Source organism: Curcuma longa, chromosome 14, assembly GCF_044706935.1.
Source record: "Curcuma longa cultivar G26 ecotype Majalengka, Jawa Barat chromosome 14, ITB_CL_G26_1.1, whole genome shotgun sequence".
In the NCBI taxonomy this organism is placed as follows: Eukaryota; Viridiplantae; Streptophyta; class Magnoliopsida; order Zingiberales; family Zingiberaceae; genus Curcuma; species Curcuma longa.
The window spans coordinates 7,223,572-7,242,743 of NC_133874.1; the positions used below are offsets into that span (position 1 = coordinate 7,223,572).

General features: G+C 37.5%; 2 protein-coding genes, 1 non-coding gene and 1 pseudogene across 5 annotated transcripts; 3 read left to right on the top strand and 1 right to left on the bottom strand.

The window, feature by feature from the left end:
* The first annotated feature begins 1,663 nt into the window (after positions 1 to 1,663).
* Positions 1,664 to 1,735, top strand: TRNAC-GCA (transfer RNA cysteine (anticodon GCA)). The gene has a single exon. It is a non-coding gene; the product is annotated as a tRNA-Cys (tRNA).
* Positions 1,736 to 2,228: 493 nt separating this feature from the next.
* LOC141845677 (65-kDa microtubule-associated protein 5-like) lies at positions 2,229 to 13,218 on the top strand. Its single transcript, XM_074733730.1, has 11 exons — positions 2,229 to 2,309; positions 3,282 to 3,488; positions 3,574 to 3,828; positions 3,903 to 4,118; positions 4,426 to 4,581; positions 5,043 to 5,202; positions 5,798 to 5,949; positions 6,102 to 6,189; positions 12,537 to 12,610; positions 12,706 to 12,780; positions 12,978 to 13,218. The coding sequence occupies exons 1-11, from the start codon at positions 2,229 to 2,231 to the stop codon at positions 13,209 to 13,211; spliced, it is 1,698 nt and encodes a 565-aa protein (XP_074589831.1). The 3' UTR covers positions 13,212 to 13,218.
* Positions 6,365 to 8,206, top strand: LOC141845340 (protein DETOXIFICATION 48-like; annotated as a pseudogene).
* A 1,710-nt stretch (positions 13,219 to 14,928) lies between the features above and the next one.
* LOC141845043 (putative mediator of RNA polymerase II transcription subunit 26b) lies at positions 14,929 to 18,538 on the bottom strand. 3 transcript variants are annotated; one of them, XM_074733061.1, is made up of 10 exons: positions 18,281 to 18,538; positions 17,507 to 18,036; positions 17,258 to 17,326; positions 17,081 to 17,163; positions 16,538 to 16,590; positions 16,347 to 16,462; positions 16,213 to 16,240; positions 15,703 to 16,115; positions 15,522 to 15,612; positions 14,929 to 15,430 (listed from the first exon to the last, which is right to left on the bottom strand). In XM_074733061.1, the coding sequence occupies exons 2-10, from the start codon at positions 17,909 to 17,911 to the stop codon at positions 15,309 to 15,311; spliced, it is 1,380 nt and encodes a 459-aa protein (XP_074589162.1). In that variant the 5' UTR covers positions 17,912 to 18,036; positions 18,281 to 18,538; the 3' UTR covers positions 14,929 to 15,308. The 3 variants fall into 3 exon arrangements, with proteins under 3 accessions (XP_074589162.1, XP_074589161.1, XP_074589160.1); XM_074733060.1 differs by having other exon boundaries at positions 18,267 to 18,538; XM_074733059.1 differs by having other exon boundaries at positions 18,114 to 18,538.
* Positions 18,539 to 19,172: the final 634 nt, after the last annotated feature.

Consider the following 19,172-nt stretch of genomic DNA (forward strand, 5'->3'; position numbering starts at 1 on the left):
TATTCCCGAGAAAAACACAATTTCCAATATTTCCAAAAATATCGGAAAATAATATTATATATTAAATAATATTATTTTAAATACTATTTTAACTTGAAAATTAGAAATTGGGGAAATTTTTTTGAAGCAAGCAACCAACCTTGTCCGCGTTGGAGGGAGGATTTCCTGTGCAAACAAGTACCGAGAACAGGTACTTGTCTTCTCAGAAACAGTCGTGTCGCTCTCTGAATTGCTTATTTCCGTGGACCGTGTCTTAGCTAAAAGTGCGATCGATCCGAGTTCGTTGGAGAAGGTACATCTGTGAACCGTGGCTTGGGTGTGACATCGGCTGTTGCGTGAAGATCAGATCAGCCTGAAATTTTGACTTCAGACGAGGAAAAATAAAAGATAATGTTTTTTATATTCACTTCGTTGAATTAATAAATAAAAAAATAATTTGGAATAAGTCCAATTTAATTTCGATTTCGTGAGGTTTTGTTCGAGTCAAATTTCCCATAAACGACCGCAGACAGGCAACAGGATGCATATGACTTCATCATCAATTCATCAGGCAAGGACGAAGACATTGTATGGGGGCGATGTGCTGTCCCTGTCCCGGGCGAGACAGGCAAACTTCAAAATCCTCTTCATTTTTAATTAAAATCAAATAGTAGCCCCTTTTAACACGAACCGTGTAAAATACTTTAATCATTCGACTATATAAAAAATAATAATTAATTTTTTTATATTGATAATATTTTTTATTATAATCTAAATTAAAATAATATAGTAAACAAATAAATTATAAAGATTCCATAATCATCTATTATATTTTAAATGAATATTATTTGACATGATTAATTTTTAAAATTTTTTAACAGGTAGAAGTTAGTTCTAGCTTTTATATGATTTTATATTATTTATATTTTATTTTTATAAATAATAATTTTATTAAAATAATATTTCAATAAAAAAGTAAATGATAGAGATTTTATGATATTCATATATTTTAAATCAACATAATTTAATTTGATCGGATGCATATAAGCTAGCAGATAGCTGCTACAAAAGAATAAGAGCAAGTATAATTCAGATAATTATGTTAGACGGAGGCTCTTAAACTCGATTAAATTGATGGATAAGTTTGTTAGGAAATGATAATTTTAAAAATTATTTCTTCGTATTTAAAAATAATTTTAAGTAGTTGGGAAAATTGGTTGTGTAGTGGTTTAGAAGTGAGTGAGTGGGCGAAGTTGAACAAGAAAATGGCGTTGACTTGGAAAAGAAGAAGTAGGAGATATTAAGGAGCAACCTTAATGGTGGGCCCAAAAAAATCCACCAAATAAAAAAAAAAAATATTTATAAAAAATAAGGGGGTTTTTATAAAAATGTTGCCATCTTCGGGTATTATTCGTAATTACACTATTTAAGAGGACAAAATGCTAATATTCTTATCTTGAGAAAAAGACAATTTTGTATTATGCATTTAGGATGATTCCTTTGAGTGTATATCTAAAAGATAAATGACAAAAACTATTTTTAAATATCATTTTGTAATATTATTCATCGAAATAATAATGTAAAACCTTACTATTAGTTACTCGTGATGATTAATTAAATATATAGTTTGACCCTCACTAAGACTCTATTAAAATAATTAAACTGTAAGTTTAATGACACAAATGGGTCCATAGCTCAGTGGTAGAGCAATTGACTGCAGATCAATAGGTCACCGGTTCGAATCCGGTTGGGCCCTTTTCAATTTTATTTTTTGAAGTTAAATTCAGAGGTTAAATATGAATACGACATTAAATTAAATTCTTTGTTATATATATATATATATAAAAATTATTCAAATTCTTTGTTAGAATTTGAATATCCTCATATATCTTTTAACACCTTGGAATTTCAAAATATTCTAAAATTGACATCGTAACCGTAAGTCCCGTTCTCCCAATTCCCCTCCCGAAGAATCCACCGTAGCCGTTTACGAGATCCCCTGAACTGATCAGATCCGGAAAACACCATTCTGCTCCCTGACGGAGCTGCAACAGATAGAAGCGTGGGTCCCTTCTGCTTTCTGAACAGCAAATAGAGGCTAGGAACCGTGAATCCTGGCTTGAATCAAGCAGCCGCATCGCGATGCTTTCCTCCGTTTTCCATTATAGCGCGGCGCTCTGCGCTGTTCAAATCTCGGTCTTCTTCTTCTGTGGACGATCTCTCGAATCTCTCGTTCTCAGCGCGTGGAGATGCCTCGTCTCTCGACGCCGCAGCAGCCGCCGCCTCCGGCCGAGGCCGCCTCTTGTGGGTCTCTGCTTCGAGAGCTACAGGTCCGTCCTCTTTTTCCCGATCCTCTTTTCCCAGCGAAGCTTTTCCGCTTATTTTCCGTTGTTCGTCGGTTTTTGTATCGGCGCCGTTGCTTTCTCGGTGTCTTGTGCTGTAGACTCGGAGATCGAGGAGGAATTCGAAGTCTTTGAGTTGCTCGCTTCCGTATTTGCAAAGATTTTTTTTCCTTATTTGGGATTCTGGAGCGACTGTTCTCTCCATTTTCGGGTTTATGGTTTTTTCATAGTTGGGTTTATAGTCGACGGCATTGATGATTGCTATTTGATTTGAGAAGGTTTCCAGTTTTATGGTTTCCAGTTTGTTGGTAAGTAAGGTGGAGGATTTCCACCAAACATTAGGGGTTCAAATTTGTGTGACAACATTATTGGGTGGGGTTTACCCTTTCACTCTTGCTCCTAATGGGACTGTGTTTCACATTCAATATCATGTGGGGATATCACATGGTCAAACACCAAAAAAAAATATCCAAGCTTGATGCTATTGATTCAAATATGTAATTATTTATGAAGCATAATTTATTGCTCATATGTTCTATAGTTGTTTCTTACATTTGCAGTGGATGTTATATAGTACCTTATTTCTTATATGCGGTAGCTTATCCTCGTATATCTTAAAGTATCATCAGCATGTGGTTTTTTGGGTGAGGAATAGATCTTTATACTACTTTGCTTATGCAGTTTAGTGTGATTGCGCATTCGAGTTTGAAATTGTTGATGGCCTACCATTCTGCTAGAGGACTGTATATAGCTATGTGAAGTTGTATAAAAGTGTGAGCATTCTCACCATTATTGGTTTGGCTATCATTGAAAGCTGACAACTTGTGCCTTGGCTTAAGTCATGAATTGCAGTGCTGTTTATCTTCAGTTATAGTAGTAATATTTTTGTTTCTAGCAAGGACTATTCCACATATCACATTGGATTGTAAATCCGTAAAAGTAACAATTATTTTGAACCAGGATTTATGGAATGAAATAGGAGAGAAAGACATTGAAAGAGACAGGGCTATACTGCAGCTTGAACAAGAATGTCTTGATCTGTACAGGAGAGAAGTAGACAAAACCAGAAAACACATGGCAGAGCTACAGCAGATGTTGGTGAAGGGCAAAGCAGATGTATCTAGTCTTATATCCACACTCGGAGAACAAGGAGAATCATTTGTGCATGTTGGTTGTAGAATTGCTATTTGTCTTCATCGTGTTACTATGGTCCTTTTATGAACATTTTGATTTCTATTTTTTCCTCTTTTAGATAGAAAATGCAGCAGGCTCACTCAAGGAACAGTTGGCGATGATAAAACCATTGCTGGAGGATCTAAGAAAGATGAAAGAAGAAAGAATCAAGGAATTCCACGATGTTCAATCACAAATTGCATGGGTATGTTCTGAAATATCTGGTAACATCCATCATGGAAGTTCTATCTCTTCTCAGGTAGATGAACAAGATTTGACAATTAAAAGATTGGGAGATCTGAAGTCCCAACTTCTTGAGCTTCAAAAAGAAAAGGTTATTATTTTATAAACATGACCTAGTTTTAGGTACATAGAACAAAATTAGCTTACTTTATTCAAAACTTGCAGAATTTGCGATTCCAGAAGGTTAATATCTACACCAGGCAAATACTTGATTTATCAGTTGTATTATCTATTGACTTCAATAAGATGATACATGAAGTGCATCAAAATTTTGATGATTCTGCAATCAATGAGACTAGAAGCATAAGCAATGACATCCTTTCTAGACTAGCAGGAATTGTTCATTCACTAAATCAAGAAAAGAAACAAAGGTTGCAAAAGGTGCAGCTAACCACAATATTCTTTTCCATGCTATGCATTTCTTTCTCTTCTTATGAAAGTAATTTCTTTATATGTTTGTACCTGCCATTCTTAGATTTGGTAACTTCAAATGAGAATAAATTTCATAAGTAATGGCACCCATGCTAGACTTGCAGGAACTGTGTATTCAGTAAATCAAGAAAAAAAATACAAAGGCTGCAAGTGGCCTTGTTATTGAGGGTATACTCAGAATGCAGTAACTGAGTTTTGCAATCTGCATGACTTTTGTAACTTTTGATAATTCCTGAATGATTATTTTTTTGTGTAGCTTCAAAATTTGGGGAGTACACTCATAGAGTTGTGGAATCTCATGGACACACCCGTGAATGAGCAAGAAAGATTTGACCATGTAACCTGCATGATATCTGCTTCCGTTGATTCAGTACATGGCCAGGGATGCCTTGCACATGATGTAATTGAGAAGGTATATCCCTTGTTTTTTTTTTCTTTTTCAATGTTCGATGTATTACCATTTCTGTGTTTACCTGGAGAATAGGAATAGGGAGAAGAGGTATAGGAGAGTAAGGAAATAGTTTAAATGAGACGAAAAGAAAAGAAAGGAGTTATAGTTTCTCTCTTTCATCCACTTCCGCTCATATTATTTACTTGAATGAAGGCCACTGGAAGAAAGTAAATCATGTATTTATTAGAGACTCAAACTCCCACTTGGAGTAAATGAACAATTAGACATAGTTAAATTCCTTTCTCCTCTTTCCTTTTTCCCAAGAAAACAGGAGAAATTGGTAAATTCATTTCTTTAATTTTTTCCCCTTCTAATTTGCATCCAAGTAAAATACATCATTAATAATATAAGTCGAACAAGATTTCCATTTTTTTAGATTTAATATGACATTATCATTCCTTTTGCAATTTTTCCATCAATAGGTTGAGATTGAAGTTGAAAGATTGAACGCGTTAAGAGCAGTCAAGATGAAAGAAATTGTTTTAAGGAAGCAAAGTGAACTTGATGAAATATACGAAAGTGTTCACATGGATGTTGATATTGAAAGAACAAGGAAAATGCTTGTCAACCTCATTGATTCTGGTTCTTTCTCAACTCAAGTGTGATCAAGTTCTTCTGAAGCTTCCAGTTGTTTATTGAATTAATTAACTTATGTTTTTGTGTGCATGCTACAACATGAGGGGCACGCCTGTGCCTTGTATTTTTATACTGCACATTGTTCAGAGATATAACATTTTGCCTTGTTTGAATTCAGTACTTGAGCTTGATCCTAGATCTTATTCTCTAGGATGGACTCAATGTTGAAGGGGCAATAGCTAATGCATTTTCTTCTGGCATATTCACATATTAAATTACTGAAAAGTTTTTGATTAATGTGCTTGAAACCATTGTAAATAATATAACAGATTACTTATCTCATATGAACATAGACTGAGAATTACCATGTAAACTTCTAGATGAAGTGACATATAAACTTCTTTAACTGGTGTGGATAATCCTGAACTCTTTGAAATAAACTTAATGTGTATATCGACGGTTATGTGCTTGAAATTCTGCTTGCATTAAATATCGTCTTGGTCCACGGTGTTGTCTCACGTATATCTATATGGCCAACAGCATAAGAACTTGATTACTGCTGTGGTAAACTTTTCTTTGTTTTTACTGTGTGTGATTTTAGGGAAGGCAGATCTCTCTGAACTACTCTCAAGCATGGATAATCAGATACAGAAGGCTAAAGAGGAAGCTCTAAGTCGAAAAGACATTTTGGAAAAGGTGGATAAATGGAAATATGCATCTGAGGAGGAAAATTGGCTTGATGATTATGAGAAGGTAAGACCAGATTATTTAGTTAACTTTTGGCATGATCACTTCAATGAGCTGTCTCTTCTCCTTTTTTTTCTCACTAAAATTTACTTACTACTTGCCTGTGGAGACCTTGGCCGGTTATATAAGCTGCTGATGTACTTTGACACATCAAACAGGATGAAAATCGCTATTCTACTGGCCGAGGAGTTCATAAGAATCTTAAACGTGCAGAAAAGGCTCGGATACTGATGAACAAAATACCTGGTACATTTCTAGCTATTAGACTGAATAATAATGTGATATTTTAATGTTGGATGAAATGAGGAGGCCAGTTAGATTTTGAGATTTAATTGAATCAGATATGCTTACGAAGAATCTAGAGCTTGACATAAATAAAAATTTAAGTTACATTTTGATAGGGGAATTGCTACATTTCATGATGTGCATTCTTGCTAAATTGCATGTGTTAAATGCTGTTTCTTGTCATTGTACTCCCAAGGACTCCTACAGCTTCATCTCATCTTATAGGTTCCATGATGTGAATAGGATCATTTTTTACTTGCTTTGCAATATTTTTGTGAGGTTAAAACTATATTGTAAAAGAATAGTCCGATGCACATAGTTCCTATCAATATGGGATTTCGGAGAAAAGACAATCACATTGAAAGAAGTTATTTTCACGACTTAAATCCATGACTACAAAATCATATGATAACAATTTTACGGTTGTGTCGAAGATTAAACTAGCTAATTCTTAGTCGCTTAATTTCTTCAAATAGCTGCACTCGCTTGTTTTTTGTGCTTTTGCTTTAGTGATTGTCTCTCATCTTTGGTTCCAATTACGGTAAATTGGAGAAAACTCCCCAATTGCAAACTGGACTTTGCATGCACTCCCTATCCAACATTTTCTTTGCATGCACTCCCCAAACTTAGTTTAACTTTGCATGCACTCCCCAAATCCATAAATTTACAAATTTATCCCCCTCTCTCCACTCTCCTCTTCTCCCCCCTTTTCTTAATAAAAAAAAAGGCAGATAATCATTAATTAAACCAAGCTAGGTAGCGCAGGTGTTCGTTGCGGCCGCCTCGCCGGACCTCCTCCTCCTCTCCTTACTCCACCCGCTCCGCGTATTCCTCCGCTCGCAGAACATCACCCTCCCAGTCACTTACTGTTCCTCCTTCTGCGTGACGCTCCATGGCCCGCTTACGTACCTTCTCGCAGTTCGCCTCCGCCCCGGCATAGTTGGCGTGGCGACAGCCATGGTGTGGACCAACTTCAATCTCCTTGTCTGCCTCCTCCTCTTCGTCCTTCTCTCTAGATCCTGCCGTGATACGTTACCTGGCGGTGGAGTTGGCTTCCTCTCCGGCGAGTGGTTCCGCGGGTGGCCAGCGCTGCTCCGCCTTGCGGCGCCGTCTTGTGTCTCCGTCTGCCTCGAGTGGTGGTGGTACGAGCTGATGATCCTCCTCAGCGGCCTGCTCGCGCACCCCCGCGATGTCGTGGCCTCCATGGGCATCCTCATCCAGACCACCTCCCTCGTCTACATCTTCCCCAACGCGCTCAGCTTCGGCGTCTCCACCCGCGTCGGCAACGTCCTAGGCGCCAACCGCCCTGCTAAGGCCCGCGCCGCCGCTGCTGCCGCCCTCGCCGCAGCCCTCGGCCTCGGCCTCGCCGCCACCGCCTTCACCGCCTCCATGCGCCACCAGTGGGGACACCTCTTCACCCGCGACCCCGAAATCCTCCACCTCACCACTCTCGCGCTCCCCATCGCCGGTCTCTGTGAGCTCGGCAACTGCCCACAGACGGCCGGTTGCGGCGTCCTCCGCGACAGTGCCCGCCCGGCCACCGGCGCCGACATCAACCTTGGCTCCTTCTACTTGGTCGGCATACCGGTGGCAATCCTCCTCAGCTTCGTCGGAAAAATGGACTTGCAGGGGCTGTGGCTGGGGCTCCTTTCGGCGCAGGCCACGTGCACCGCCCTCATGACCGGCGCCGTCGCTAGAACAAATTGGGCATCGGAGGCAGAGCACGCCAGACGCTTAACCGACTCTTCTTCTCTCCTCCTTCAATCATTCCAATTGCTAATTGCAATGACATAATTCCAATTACCCCAATAACTACTCTGTCTCCCATCTCCGTGGAAGCCGAGAAGACGAAGACCACCCCAACACTAGAAGACATTCGAGATCCTTCATTAATGGTGATCCAGAAACAGCTCCAGTCGACTGGAATATAATCCCAGTCGAGTCAGTTTCGTCACTGTTCGAGATCAGTCGACTATAGTTAAAACTCAGTCGACTGAAGGTGGGTCTACGGTGAAGAATGGCCAAGATAGTCGACTGGAATGAGCTTCCAGTCGAGTCCAATTTGGTTCTGTGCGGGGTTAGTCGACTGGACACAAATTATAGTCGACTAGGATCATGTTCAGTCGACTGAATATCTGAATCAGTCGACTGATATCAGTTCAGTCAGCTGATTAAAAGTATCAGTTGAGTGCAATGCTGAAGGATTTAACCTAAGTTGACAACATACGCTCAAACATGATTAAGGGATCGATATAGTTGGTATGGAATGTCCAACCATGATCTTCGAACCAAATACACATGAATTATATATTGGTCTATAAAAATTCAGTCTCTTAGCCCAAAGTAATGCATCATAACAAGCATTATGAACTAAGAGAATGATCCTAACATCTCTTCCCATCTAAGTTGTACAAAAACACAAGCAAGGTATTGTCTATGTGTGTAAGAGATGCAATCTAGTTAAAGTGTGAAGATGATCATGGAGTGATTTCTTAACCGACCGAGCACATTCCTAATTCTCATCTTAGATAGCTAAATTCGTCTTCGGAAAGTGGTTTAGTGAAGATATCGGCTAGATTTGATTTTGATTCAACATAGTTAAACACAATATCTCCTCACATATGTATGGTCTAATAACCATGGTGGAAACCATGTCAAGAGTATACTAACTATTTATTTTTCACTAATTTGGAGAATGCCAAGAGCAAGTGAAAATTTAGTACTAAATCAGGAAAATTCAGTACTATTTGTGTAAAATTCAGTATAAAACGAGTGAGATCCAGTACTATTTTTATAAATTTGAGTATTGTTGAGATGACACCCCCACCATGCTGACCATGAGGCAACCTCACATCTACATGGTATGGTAACCATGTAGAAAAATATGTCAAGAGTGAGCTTACTAATATTATTTCACCAAGAAGGGATTGTCTAGACTAAGTGAAAATTTAGTACTAATTCAGGAAAATTCAGTACGATTTGTGTGAAATTCAGTATAAATCGAGTGAGATCCAGTACTATTTTTATAAAGTTGAGTATTGTTGAGATGACACCCCCACCATGCTGACCATGAGGCAACCTCACATCTACATGGTATGGTAACCATGTAGAAAAATATGTCAAGAGTGAGCTTACTAATATTATTTCACCAAGAAGGGATTGTCTAGACTAAGTGAAAATTTAGTACTAATTCAGGAAAATTCAGTACGATTTGTGTGAAATTCAGTATAAATCGAGTGAGATCCAGTACTATTTTTATAAAGTTGAGTATTGTTGAGATGACACCCCCACCATGCTGACCATGAGGCAACCTCACATCTACATGGTTTGGTAACAATGTATAAAAACATGTCAAGAGTGAGTAAACTCATACTTTTACACTACTTTGTGTAATATTATTCTTGATGCGACCTCAAATATGTATGGTCTAGTAACCATGGTGGAAACCATGTCAAGAGTATACTAACCATTTATTTTTCACTAATTTGGGGAATGCCAAGAGCAAGTGAAAATTTAGTACTAAATCAGGAAAATTCAGTACTATTTGTGTAAAATTCAGTATAAAACGAGTGAGATCCAGTACTATTTTTATAAATTTGAGTATTGTTGAGATGACACCCCCACCATGCTGACCATGAGGCAACCTCACATCTACATGGTATGGTAACCATGTAGAAAAATATGTCAAGAGTGAGCTTACTAATATTATTTCACCAAGAAGGGATTGTCTAGACTAAGTGAAAATTTAGTACTAATTCAGGAAAATTCAGTACGATTTGTGTGAAATTCAGTATAAATCGAGTGAGATCCAGTACTATTTTTATAAAGTTGAGTATTGTTGAGATGACACCCCCACCATGCTGACCATGAGGCAACCTCACATCTACATGGTTTGGTAACAATGTATAAAAACATGTCAAGAGTGAGTAAACTCATACTTTTACACTACTTTGTGTAATATTATTCTTGATGCGACCTCAAATATGTATGGTCTAGTAACCATGGTGGAAACCATGTCAAGAGTATACTAACCATTTATTTTTCACTAATTTGGGGAATGCCAAGAGCAAGTGAAAATTTAGTACTAAATCAGGAAAATTCAGTACTATTTGTGTAAAATTCAGTATAAAACGAGTGAGATCCAGTACTATTTTTATAAATTTGAGTATTGTTGAGATGACACCCCCACCATGCTGACCATGAGGCAACCTCACATCTACATGGTATGGTAACCATGTAGAAAAATATGTCAAGAGTGAGCTTACTAATATTATTTCACCAAGAAGGGATTGTCTAGACTAAGTGAAAATTTAGTACTAATTCAGGAAAATTCAGTACGATTTGTGTAAAATTCAGTATAAATCGATTGATATCCAGTACTATTTTCCTAAATTTGAGTATTATTTCACCATGCTGACCATTCGCGATAACCTTCCATCAGTCGACTGATATTTATTACCAGTCGACTGATAACGAACAGAGACATTTTGGACTCGACTGGAGACCTTACTCAGTCGACTAAAATCATTGTATCGGTTGCATTCGCGATAAACTCATTTTACTCGACTGTTATTTACTTACAGTCGACTATCCACGAACAGAGGCAATTTGGACTCGACTGGAGACTCTACTCAGTCGACTAAGGTGATTTGTCGGTGCATTCGCGATAAACTCATGTTAGTCGACTGTTATTTACTTACAGTCGACTATCCACGAACAGAGGCAATTTGGACTCAGTCGACTAAAATGTCAAGAGCAAACAGTTTATTTCCTGAAAACATATGCAAAATTTGAGTATATATTATGGAAATTAAAGTATAATTTTGTTTATATTGAGTATAATTTGACGAAATTTGAGTATAAAATTCTGGCAGCATCTCCTTCATATATCCCACAAATTTGATAGAAATAAACATCATGTATTGAACGAAACATATCATTCAATGATATAAGGTAGAGAAAATACATAATAAGATCTTCAAGTCACTAACCAAAATGATTGTCTATAGATATCACACAAGTTTTAAACATCACATCAACTAGTATCAAGCTCATATTACATAAAATCTACATTAAAGTCAATGACTTAACAGAAAATTTTTTTAAAGCAACAACAAGCCATGAATGTTGCCGCTGGATCGAGTACACCTTCTTGTAGTTGTATCCATGTTTTTTCTTTGTTCTATCCTCCTCCTTTTCCTGTATATTGAGAAATATGTTAATATGGTGGATGCTCCAACACTTCTTTTATCACGCTCTGGTAGTGGAGAAAGGCATTCTAGAGTTCTTTTCTTGTGCTGATGACAGCTGGAAGATATTGTCTCCAATAATTGTCTTTCTTTGTTCCTTCTCGATGGGCATGATGTTGAAAGTCATATTCCTTGAACTGGAAGATCTGTTCCAGTTCTCTGATATTAATGTGGAAGACTTGCTCCACTGCTTCTGTTTCAATTTGGGTCATTCTTTTTCTGATGTTGTGGTCTTCAAGGTGTAAGATGGTCCTTCCGCTGGATTCTTGGCCCAGTTCCTCGTATTCACTAAGGAGTTCATAAGGCCTGCCAACCGGGTAGTTGCCTGAAGGTTGGACTTTTCCTTGATCTGCTTCATCGCTTGCTCCACAACCTCCATGACTTGGTCCTCCGGGTTCCATGCTTCCTGCACCAATATAACTCTATCTTATAGTATTAGTCACAAAAATCATATAATGCTTAAGACATTGACTCTATTGCTGCACTACAATACAAATTATTAACAATTGTACTCTACAAATGACGTATCAAGCAAACAAAAAAACTAAATTAAGAAACTAAGAGGAGAACAATGCTGCAGTTTCATAAGCAAAATAAACGAGGAATAACTTGGGAAAAAAGATGTTGCATTTCTATTATAAAATTTGAAATATTTTGAAGTTCAATTGTGAGATTCTCAGATGCAAATCGAAAAAATTCAGATCTACGTTCCTGGGTGAAGCAACTAGATCGACCTCGATTTCCATGATGTGAATAAGTGTGAGGTTAAAACTATACTGTAACAGAATAGTCCCGATGCACAGAGTTCCTATCAATATGGATGGCCGAGAAAAGACAGATCACATTGTAAGAAGTTATTTTCACGACTCAAATCCGTGACTACAAAATCATATGATAGCAATTTTACGGTTGTGTCGAGGGGCTCCCCTTTGCTAAAATTATACCGTACATGAAATTATTAAACTAGCTAATTCTTAGTCGCTTAATTTCGCTTGTTTTTTGTGCTTTTGCTTTAGTGATTGTCTTTCATCTTTGGTTCCAATATTTATGTTTCTACAGCTCTGTTAGAAAATTTGATTGCAAAAATAAAAGCCTGGGAGAGAGAGAACGAAATTCCATTCATGTATTACAAGGTGCAATTCTTGTTCCCGACAGAATCACTACCTCAATGACATATGCTGTTTAGAGTTTGATTCAGGTTTCTATCTATCTTATTCTCTGGACTTAGGCACGCTTGATCGACAGCTTGGAAGAGTACACCAGATTGAGGCAGCAAAGGGAAGAGGAGAAACGACGATCTCGGGTCTGTTGTTCCATTTCCTTAATTTCCTTTATCCTCTAGATCTCTTCATGCAATATTTTTCTAAAAATCAAATTATTGTGCTCCATGAACTCATCATCGAATTGTGTACCAGGACAAGAGTTAGATAATTAAATTGCTTTCATTGATACTAATGTTATATTTTTGCTTTTATGTGGTTCTTTCTCGTCCTTGTACAGGAACAGAAGAGGCAATCAGCTGCGGCGCCGGAAGCTCCTCCGTCGGGAAGTAAGCCAAGTCCAACAATGAGGCAATTTCCGGCGAAAAAACCACTGGGCCAGAGTTCCATCGCTAACATGGCTTGTGGAACTCCTGTTCCCGGCGGCCGCCGTATCGCTACTCCGTATGGACGCCATGGACTCGCATCATCTGCCGAGGAGAAGAAAGGTTCATGGCCTTGTTCAGAAGGATGAGTCTTCGGCTAGCTCGCTCGTTCGTTGCATCGCTGTGAATCTGTTGCTCGAGGTTCATGGCCTTGTTCTTTGTTTGGATATCTAGATCTTTTGAACAGTTTAGATTGAGTTTGAAGGTTGCTTAAAGTGGTGAACATGTTTGATTATCTGTTTGCCAGCATGTTTGTTAAATTAGATTTTTTTTTCTAGATTGTTATTTTCATATAATAGATTTTATTTATTTAGTGGGATAAACATTAATCGTTCTATCTTCACAGTGAATGTGACTGTATAATTATTAGCTTTAATTTGATTTCTAAAGCTACATTTAAATTTTTATGGGATACAAATTAAAAAGGCGTTTTTTTATTTTTAAATCATTAAAATGATGTCTCACTTTATTATAAAGTTCTGCTATATATATTTATTTAAATATTTATTATTATTATTTTTTATCTAAATTTTTTATTTAATTTTTAAATTGAACGGATGTGTATATATATTATAGTAGTTATGATTTTATAGTTGTTACAATGAAAATATTAGATAAGGATGTTAAATTTATATTGTAGTAATTATGATTTTATTTATTTAATGTTTATATTAGTAGCAGTTATGATTTCATACTTGTTACAATGTGAATGATAGGTGAATAATATTGAATTCATATTTTAATTGTTATAACATATTTGATCGTTTCAAAAATTAAGATTTAGATGGAAGATAATAATACAAAATAGCACTAGAGAAAATTTAGATAATTATACATGATTGAATAATAAGAAAAAATATTTTTTTTTGTTCTCCTGGGGCATAATTAAATTAGTTATGACGGAATAGATTTGTTGAAGTGGACAAGAGTCGAATCTTAATGAAGCCGAGATAATACCTTCTCATATATTATAATCGTAATTTATCTTCTTACATATGATCATGACACCGAACGTGAAACCACTAGGTTGTGGATTTCATCTTTTATTGAAGATAAAATATTTTTTTATAAAAAATTAAAATTAGATTCATGATTTAGAAATGAAGAAGAGATCCTTTGACTTTTGCTCAATTTATGTAGAAAATCAACAACAAATTAGTAAGTTGATAAAATTTAGCTTTTCGAGTTAGTTTGATTTTTTTATTATTGTGGATCGACCAAAGTCAAAAGTGGTTTGCCAAGGCAAGTGCTGGATCAAGATTTGACCAGTGAACAACCTGAACCACAAAAGTCAACTCGCATTATCTTTTTGTCAACCAATAAAAATTCTCCACGGAAGCCGTCAAATCTATCAAATCCAGCCCACTGGATTGCGTCCGCCGATTTCACCGGCTCGGTATCAAATGTATCCCCGGTTTAATAGCCGGTTCAAACTTCGAATCCGAACCGGTTTTTACTATAAAACAAATCATTTTGGACAAAAATTAAAATCACACCATCAGTTTTAAAGATTATCTTTACTTTTGAAATTTTTTATTGATAAAATTAAGTAGAAATTTATTTTAAAATTTTATTTTCGCTAATTGTTTTCGAAGTAGATTTTAAAATTTGCAAAAATAAAAATATTCGTCATTATATATAGCTACTACTATTGCATAATGAAATTCTCTATGTATTTTTTTTTTCAAAAAAAAAATCATGAAAATTGTTTCCTATACTACTGGATACAACGAAGAACACAATGCTGCAAAGAGATCTAAACTGAAGCTGAATAAACCAACTAGTTTGCCAATATCAACAACAAAATGAGATTGTTTTTCCATTTTGATATTAGAAAAATCATCAACTGATTGGCAATTTGTTTATGCCCTTACACACAGTTGTAATCTTCCAAGAAACAATGATTTGAAGCATTTGAAGCCATGTATACTTTTAAAGTCTTCAGTTTCTTAGCAATGACTTTATGAACCACTGGATTCACCTTCTCATCTCAGTGTATTAGAGACTCCACTCCATCATAACAAAAATATAAATAGAAGGAAAACAAATGTTTGTTTTTGTTTTTGTGTCTGTGGTTGAGCTCGAGCATTGGAGTCGGTTGATCGATCGTCTGCAGATAATGTTGCTGTGACGAAAACAGAAGAGTCATGGCTGTAATTGCTGCGCCAATTAGGAGATAACAGTGACTAGCGCCGACCGTTTGCCCAGCTCCTGACTTGGTTTCTGGATTTCGCGAATGGTGGCTTACTGACTACCTTCTTGGGTAGATCGTGCAGCTCCATTACTTGTATCGTTCGTTGTTTTTTCGCTGCAATAGGTGAATGAATGTATGTCAATTGTCCATCAGTTTGATAATCATATGTAGGGTTAACCGAGAGATTGTTAGTATTGAAACAGACCATTTTGTGCTTGCTGGTAGCCTTCATGAAGCTTCCTCTTCGCGGCTTCTAGCTTTGCTTGAATCTGGGCATCCTCAGAGTTCTTTGTTTTCTGCCATCGAGATGAATTGCTTACTAGTTTGGCACACTCCCAACAAGATGCTATCTGAATGCATCAAAAAACCAGCAAAACTAAACTTACATCTTGCGGAGCAACACGAAGTGTGGAATTGTCTTCAATCTGTTTAAGTTTCGAATCAGTGACTAGCTTTGACAGTCTGCCAGGGCCAGAAACAGAAATTCTTTGCTTGCTCACAGCAGCTTCCTGCTTTGCCTGGCTAGTAAATGTTTCTCGAACTTGTTTGATGACCGATTGTTGCTGCTTCACTGCTCTTTTAGCTTCAGGAATCGATAAACGTCGTGGTGGTTCTTGCCTGCTCGAATCTTCCTTTAACTCTGTTGTAATTGCTGGTGCTTGCCGCCTTGTCTCTCCCTTATCTTTAACGATGGTTGCTTGCTTTGGAGGCTGTTGTTTCTGCTCCGGATCTTTGATTTGCATGTTTCGATCATGATCATTTCCCCTCTTCCCTTTGAAACCATCGTTATTTCTGAAATCTGCAGAATTTTCCAGTTGATCGATCGCTCATCAACATATGAAAAATAGAGAGTAATAATCAAAAACAAAAGAGCAGAGAAAAGTGAAGTTACACACTTCCATCCTCATCCATTTCATCGAAAAACTTCAAATCCAACAGCGCATCAGGACAGGAAATAGAAACTAGTTAGTTCGTTTCCACGACCTATGGATCGAACAATTTCCATATCCAAAATATTTATCGGTTGTACCTCAGACAGCTGCATAGGAGCTGTTTGGGTTGCTAATAGAGCTCCCTCATCTAATGGAGGGAAAGGGAGACCTTCCTCATCTTCCATAGGAAGATTTATGGAATCCGGAGAATTATCTGCAAATAATTGCTTTGTAACGACAAATAAGGAAATCATTATAAACAAGAAAGTAAAAAAAAGCGATTATTTACCTGGAATGGCAGACGTAGCACTTACCCATTCATCGGCCAAAAGCTTCCAACCGCTACGGCAACAAAAGTATGGTTAGACAAGCTTCCGAATTGAATGGATAATGCATATTAATGTACTCTAAGGAGACAAAGTTGATAGAAAAATTAGGCAACCCCGAGGAAATACCCCATCATACATAAATGAAGTAATGAATCCGATCTGTATATTAGAATATAAGCACCTTCAGATAACAATATTGGATGAAATAAAACGAGAATAACGTAAATCCTCCCGCCACTAGGAATTAAAAGTTGATTAAGCGATCTACCAAAAACCAAATATGCTCTTACTCAGATACGAGCAAACGACAAGAATGTGGATTTTATTGTCAGATTCTACTATTTCCAAAAAGTCCTACACATGATCAATAGAGGTAAGTGTCTATGTAAGAGTATTCTGGCACGGAGAGGTGATGAATCATAAGATCAAACAGCCTAGTGCATCTTTGACCCACTATTTCTTTCTAGCTTCAAAATAAACTTGATACATAAGGAGAAACTCACTCAATGAGTGTCCGTGCAAGATGGCGAATTTGCTTCGAGTTGTGTTTTCGAACGCCACTTACTGCCCTTCCGATCGCTGTTGCCTAGGACCAAAATAGATCAATTCAGGATTGAGAACACCATGCATCACTAAAGCAACAATCAAGAAACTCTAAGAATAACAGTTCTATTCCTCACCATAAGTACATCTACAGAAAGCTCCATCAGCTGCAGCCTCCTCAAGGATTCGAACAACACATTATCAGACTGCACAAAAGAGAAAAACAAATCCAGGAAAATGATAAGTTACTTCATTCAGCAGCAAAGATTATCGATAAGCGGCGATTGCAATTCTGAAAACTAGCTAGACAATGTATCGAACATTATACGTGCATCATCAAAGGGATCCAGGAAATGGAGGTTATGAGGGAAGAGACAGGCACAGACCTCATCTTGATAGTTGACAAGGATCTCCTTCATCCTCAAAACCTCTGTGACTATCTCGTTGGCCTCTTCGATCTCCTCCGTGAGCGCCTCTGCCTCGTCGTAGCTGTAGTTGCTCACGATCCTGTTCAGGTCCTCGGGCCCGTCGTCGTTGCTTTGTTTTCCCACATCATCCCTCTTTACGCTGCCGTCGCCTTCCTCCCCGTCGGCGGCGTCTCCGCAACCGAAGCACCGGGGCAGCAGGGCGGTGAAGAGCTTCTCCGCCAACTGATCCCTTCGGCTCCGGAACTCGTCGGGGTAATCCGACGCCGCCACCATGACGGCGTGCTCCACCACCTCGAAGATATCGCCCCCGGCGCTGCGGAAGAACTTGCGCCAGTAATCGAGCGATGCCGGCGCGCCCGACATGGACACACAGCGAGAAATCACGATCGACGAATGCAATCAGGATCCAAACCAGAGCAAAGATCAAATCGCGATCGACGATTTTAACCCTGATACCCGAAGCAATGCTCTGCCGACCGGAGCGATTTCTGCAACAAATTCAACCAATTTCATCCCAAGAGCAGAAGCAAGTAAATCTTTTGGCGAAAACAGACGACTGAAAAACCTGCAAAATTCCAACTTTTTGCCCCCAAAACAAAACGCCGTCTCCTCTACGCTCACACAAGCATCCAAAATAACTTTTTTCCTCTCCCCAGACGAATAAAACCACCAAAACCAAAAAGAACAAAAAAAAAAGAAGAAAAAGAAGAAGAATCACCAGCAAATAAGTACGAAAAATTGTTGGAAGAGATGCCTTTGGGTTCAATGTTCTTCCTCGCCTTAAATCGCAATAATGATTTCCCTTTTCTCGCCCGCAAACAGGAGGAAAGCGATGGGGGATTGGAGGAAGGGAAGGACCTAATCCTTGCTTGCCTTCCTCCTTTAAAAAAATGCCGATTAAAATAACGAAAACCGAGTTTTTGATCGATCTAAATACGCAAAACGGTTACGAATACTCGCATCGACCAGGATCGCGATCGTCGATTTCCATCGGAGTCGTCGATGGATTCGTGAGGGATTGATCATTTCCAGTAAAATAACAAGCGGAGAAGGGAAGACGAAGTGACGAGGCAACGGCGAAGGGTCGCCATCGTTGACTAGCTGGAACGGACGGCCGAGATGTGGTGTCTGGTGGAATATCAGAAACGCATTATTAAAATATTTTTAGAATTTTAAAATTCTTATCATTTTACTCTTTCGAATTTTCAGTTACTGATATTTTTATTTTTTATATTATCAAATAATTAAATAGAAAACAAACAAAAATGTTTAATATTACACAACAATGAACTTCCAAACAGGGGAAACAGTGAAAACTTGCCACATATTAACATCCAATTACATAAACTAATAAATGTCTTTATTCGTTGGGCAATTAAATGATAGCAAATCGACAATTTTTGGAATATAATTTATGTGTTTTTTTTAAATAATATCATATATTATTAATTTTTTTAATATCTACCTATCAAAATAATAATAATAGGTAACATTGAAAAATAAATTAAAATTTTTTCAATGTTGACGAAATTTAATATGTTTTAAAAATATGTTATCAATAAAAAACAACCTCTAAGTTTCCCTTCCACTATCAAACAATATATATATTTTCGATATATTTTTC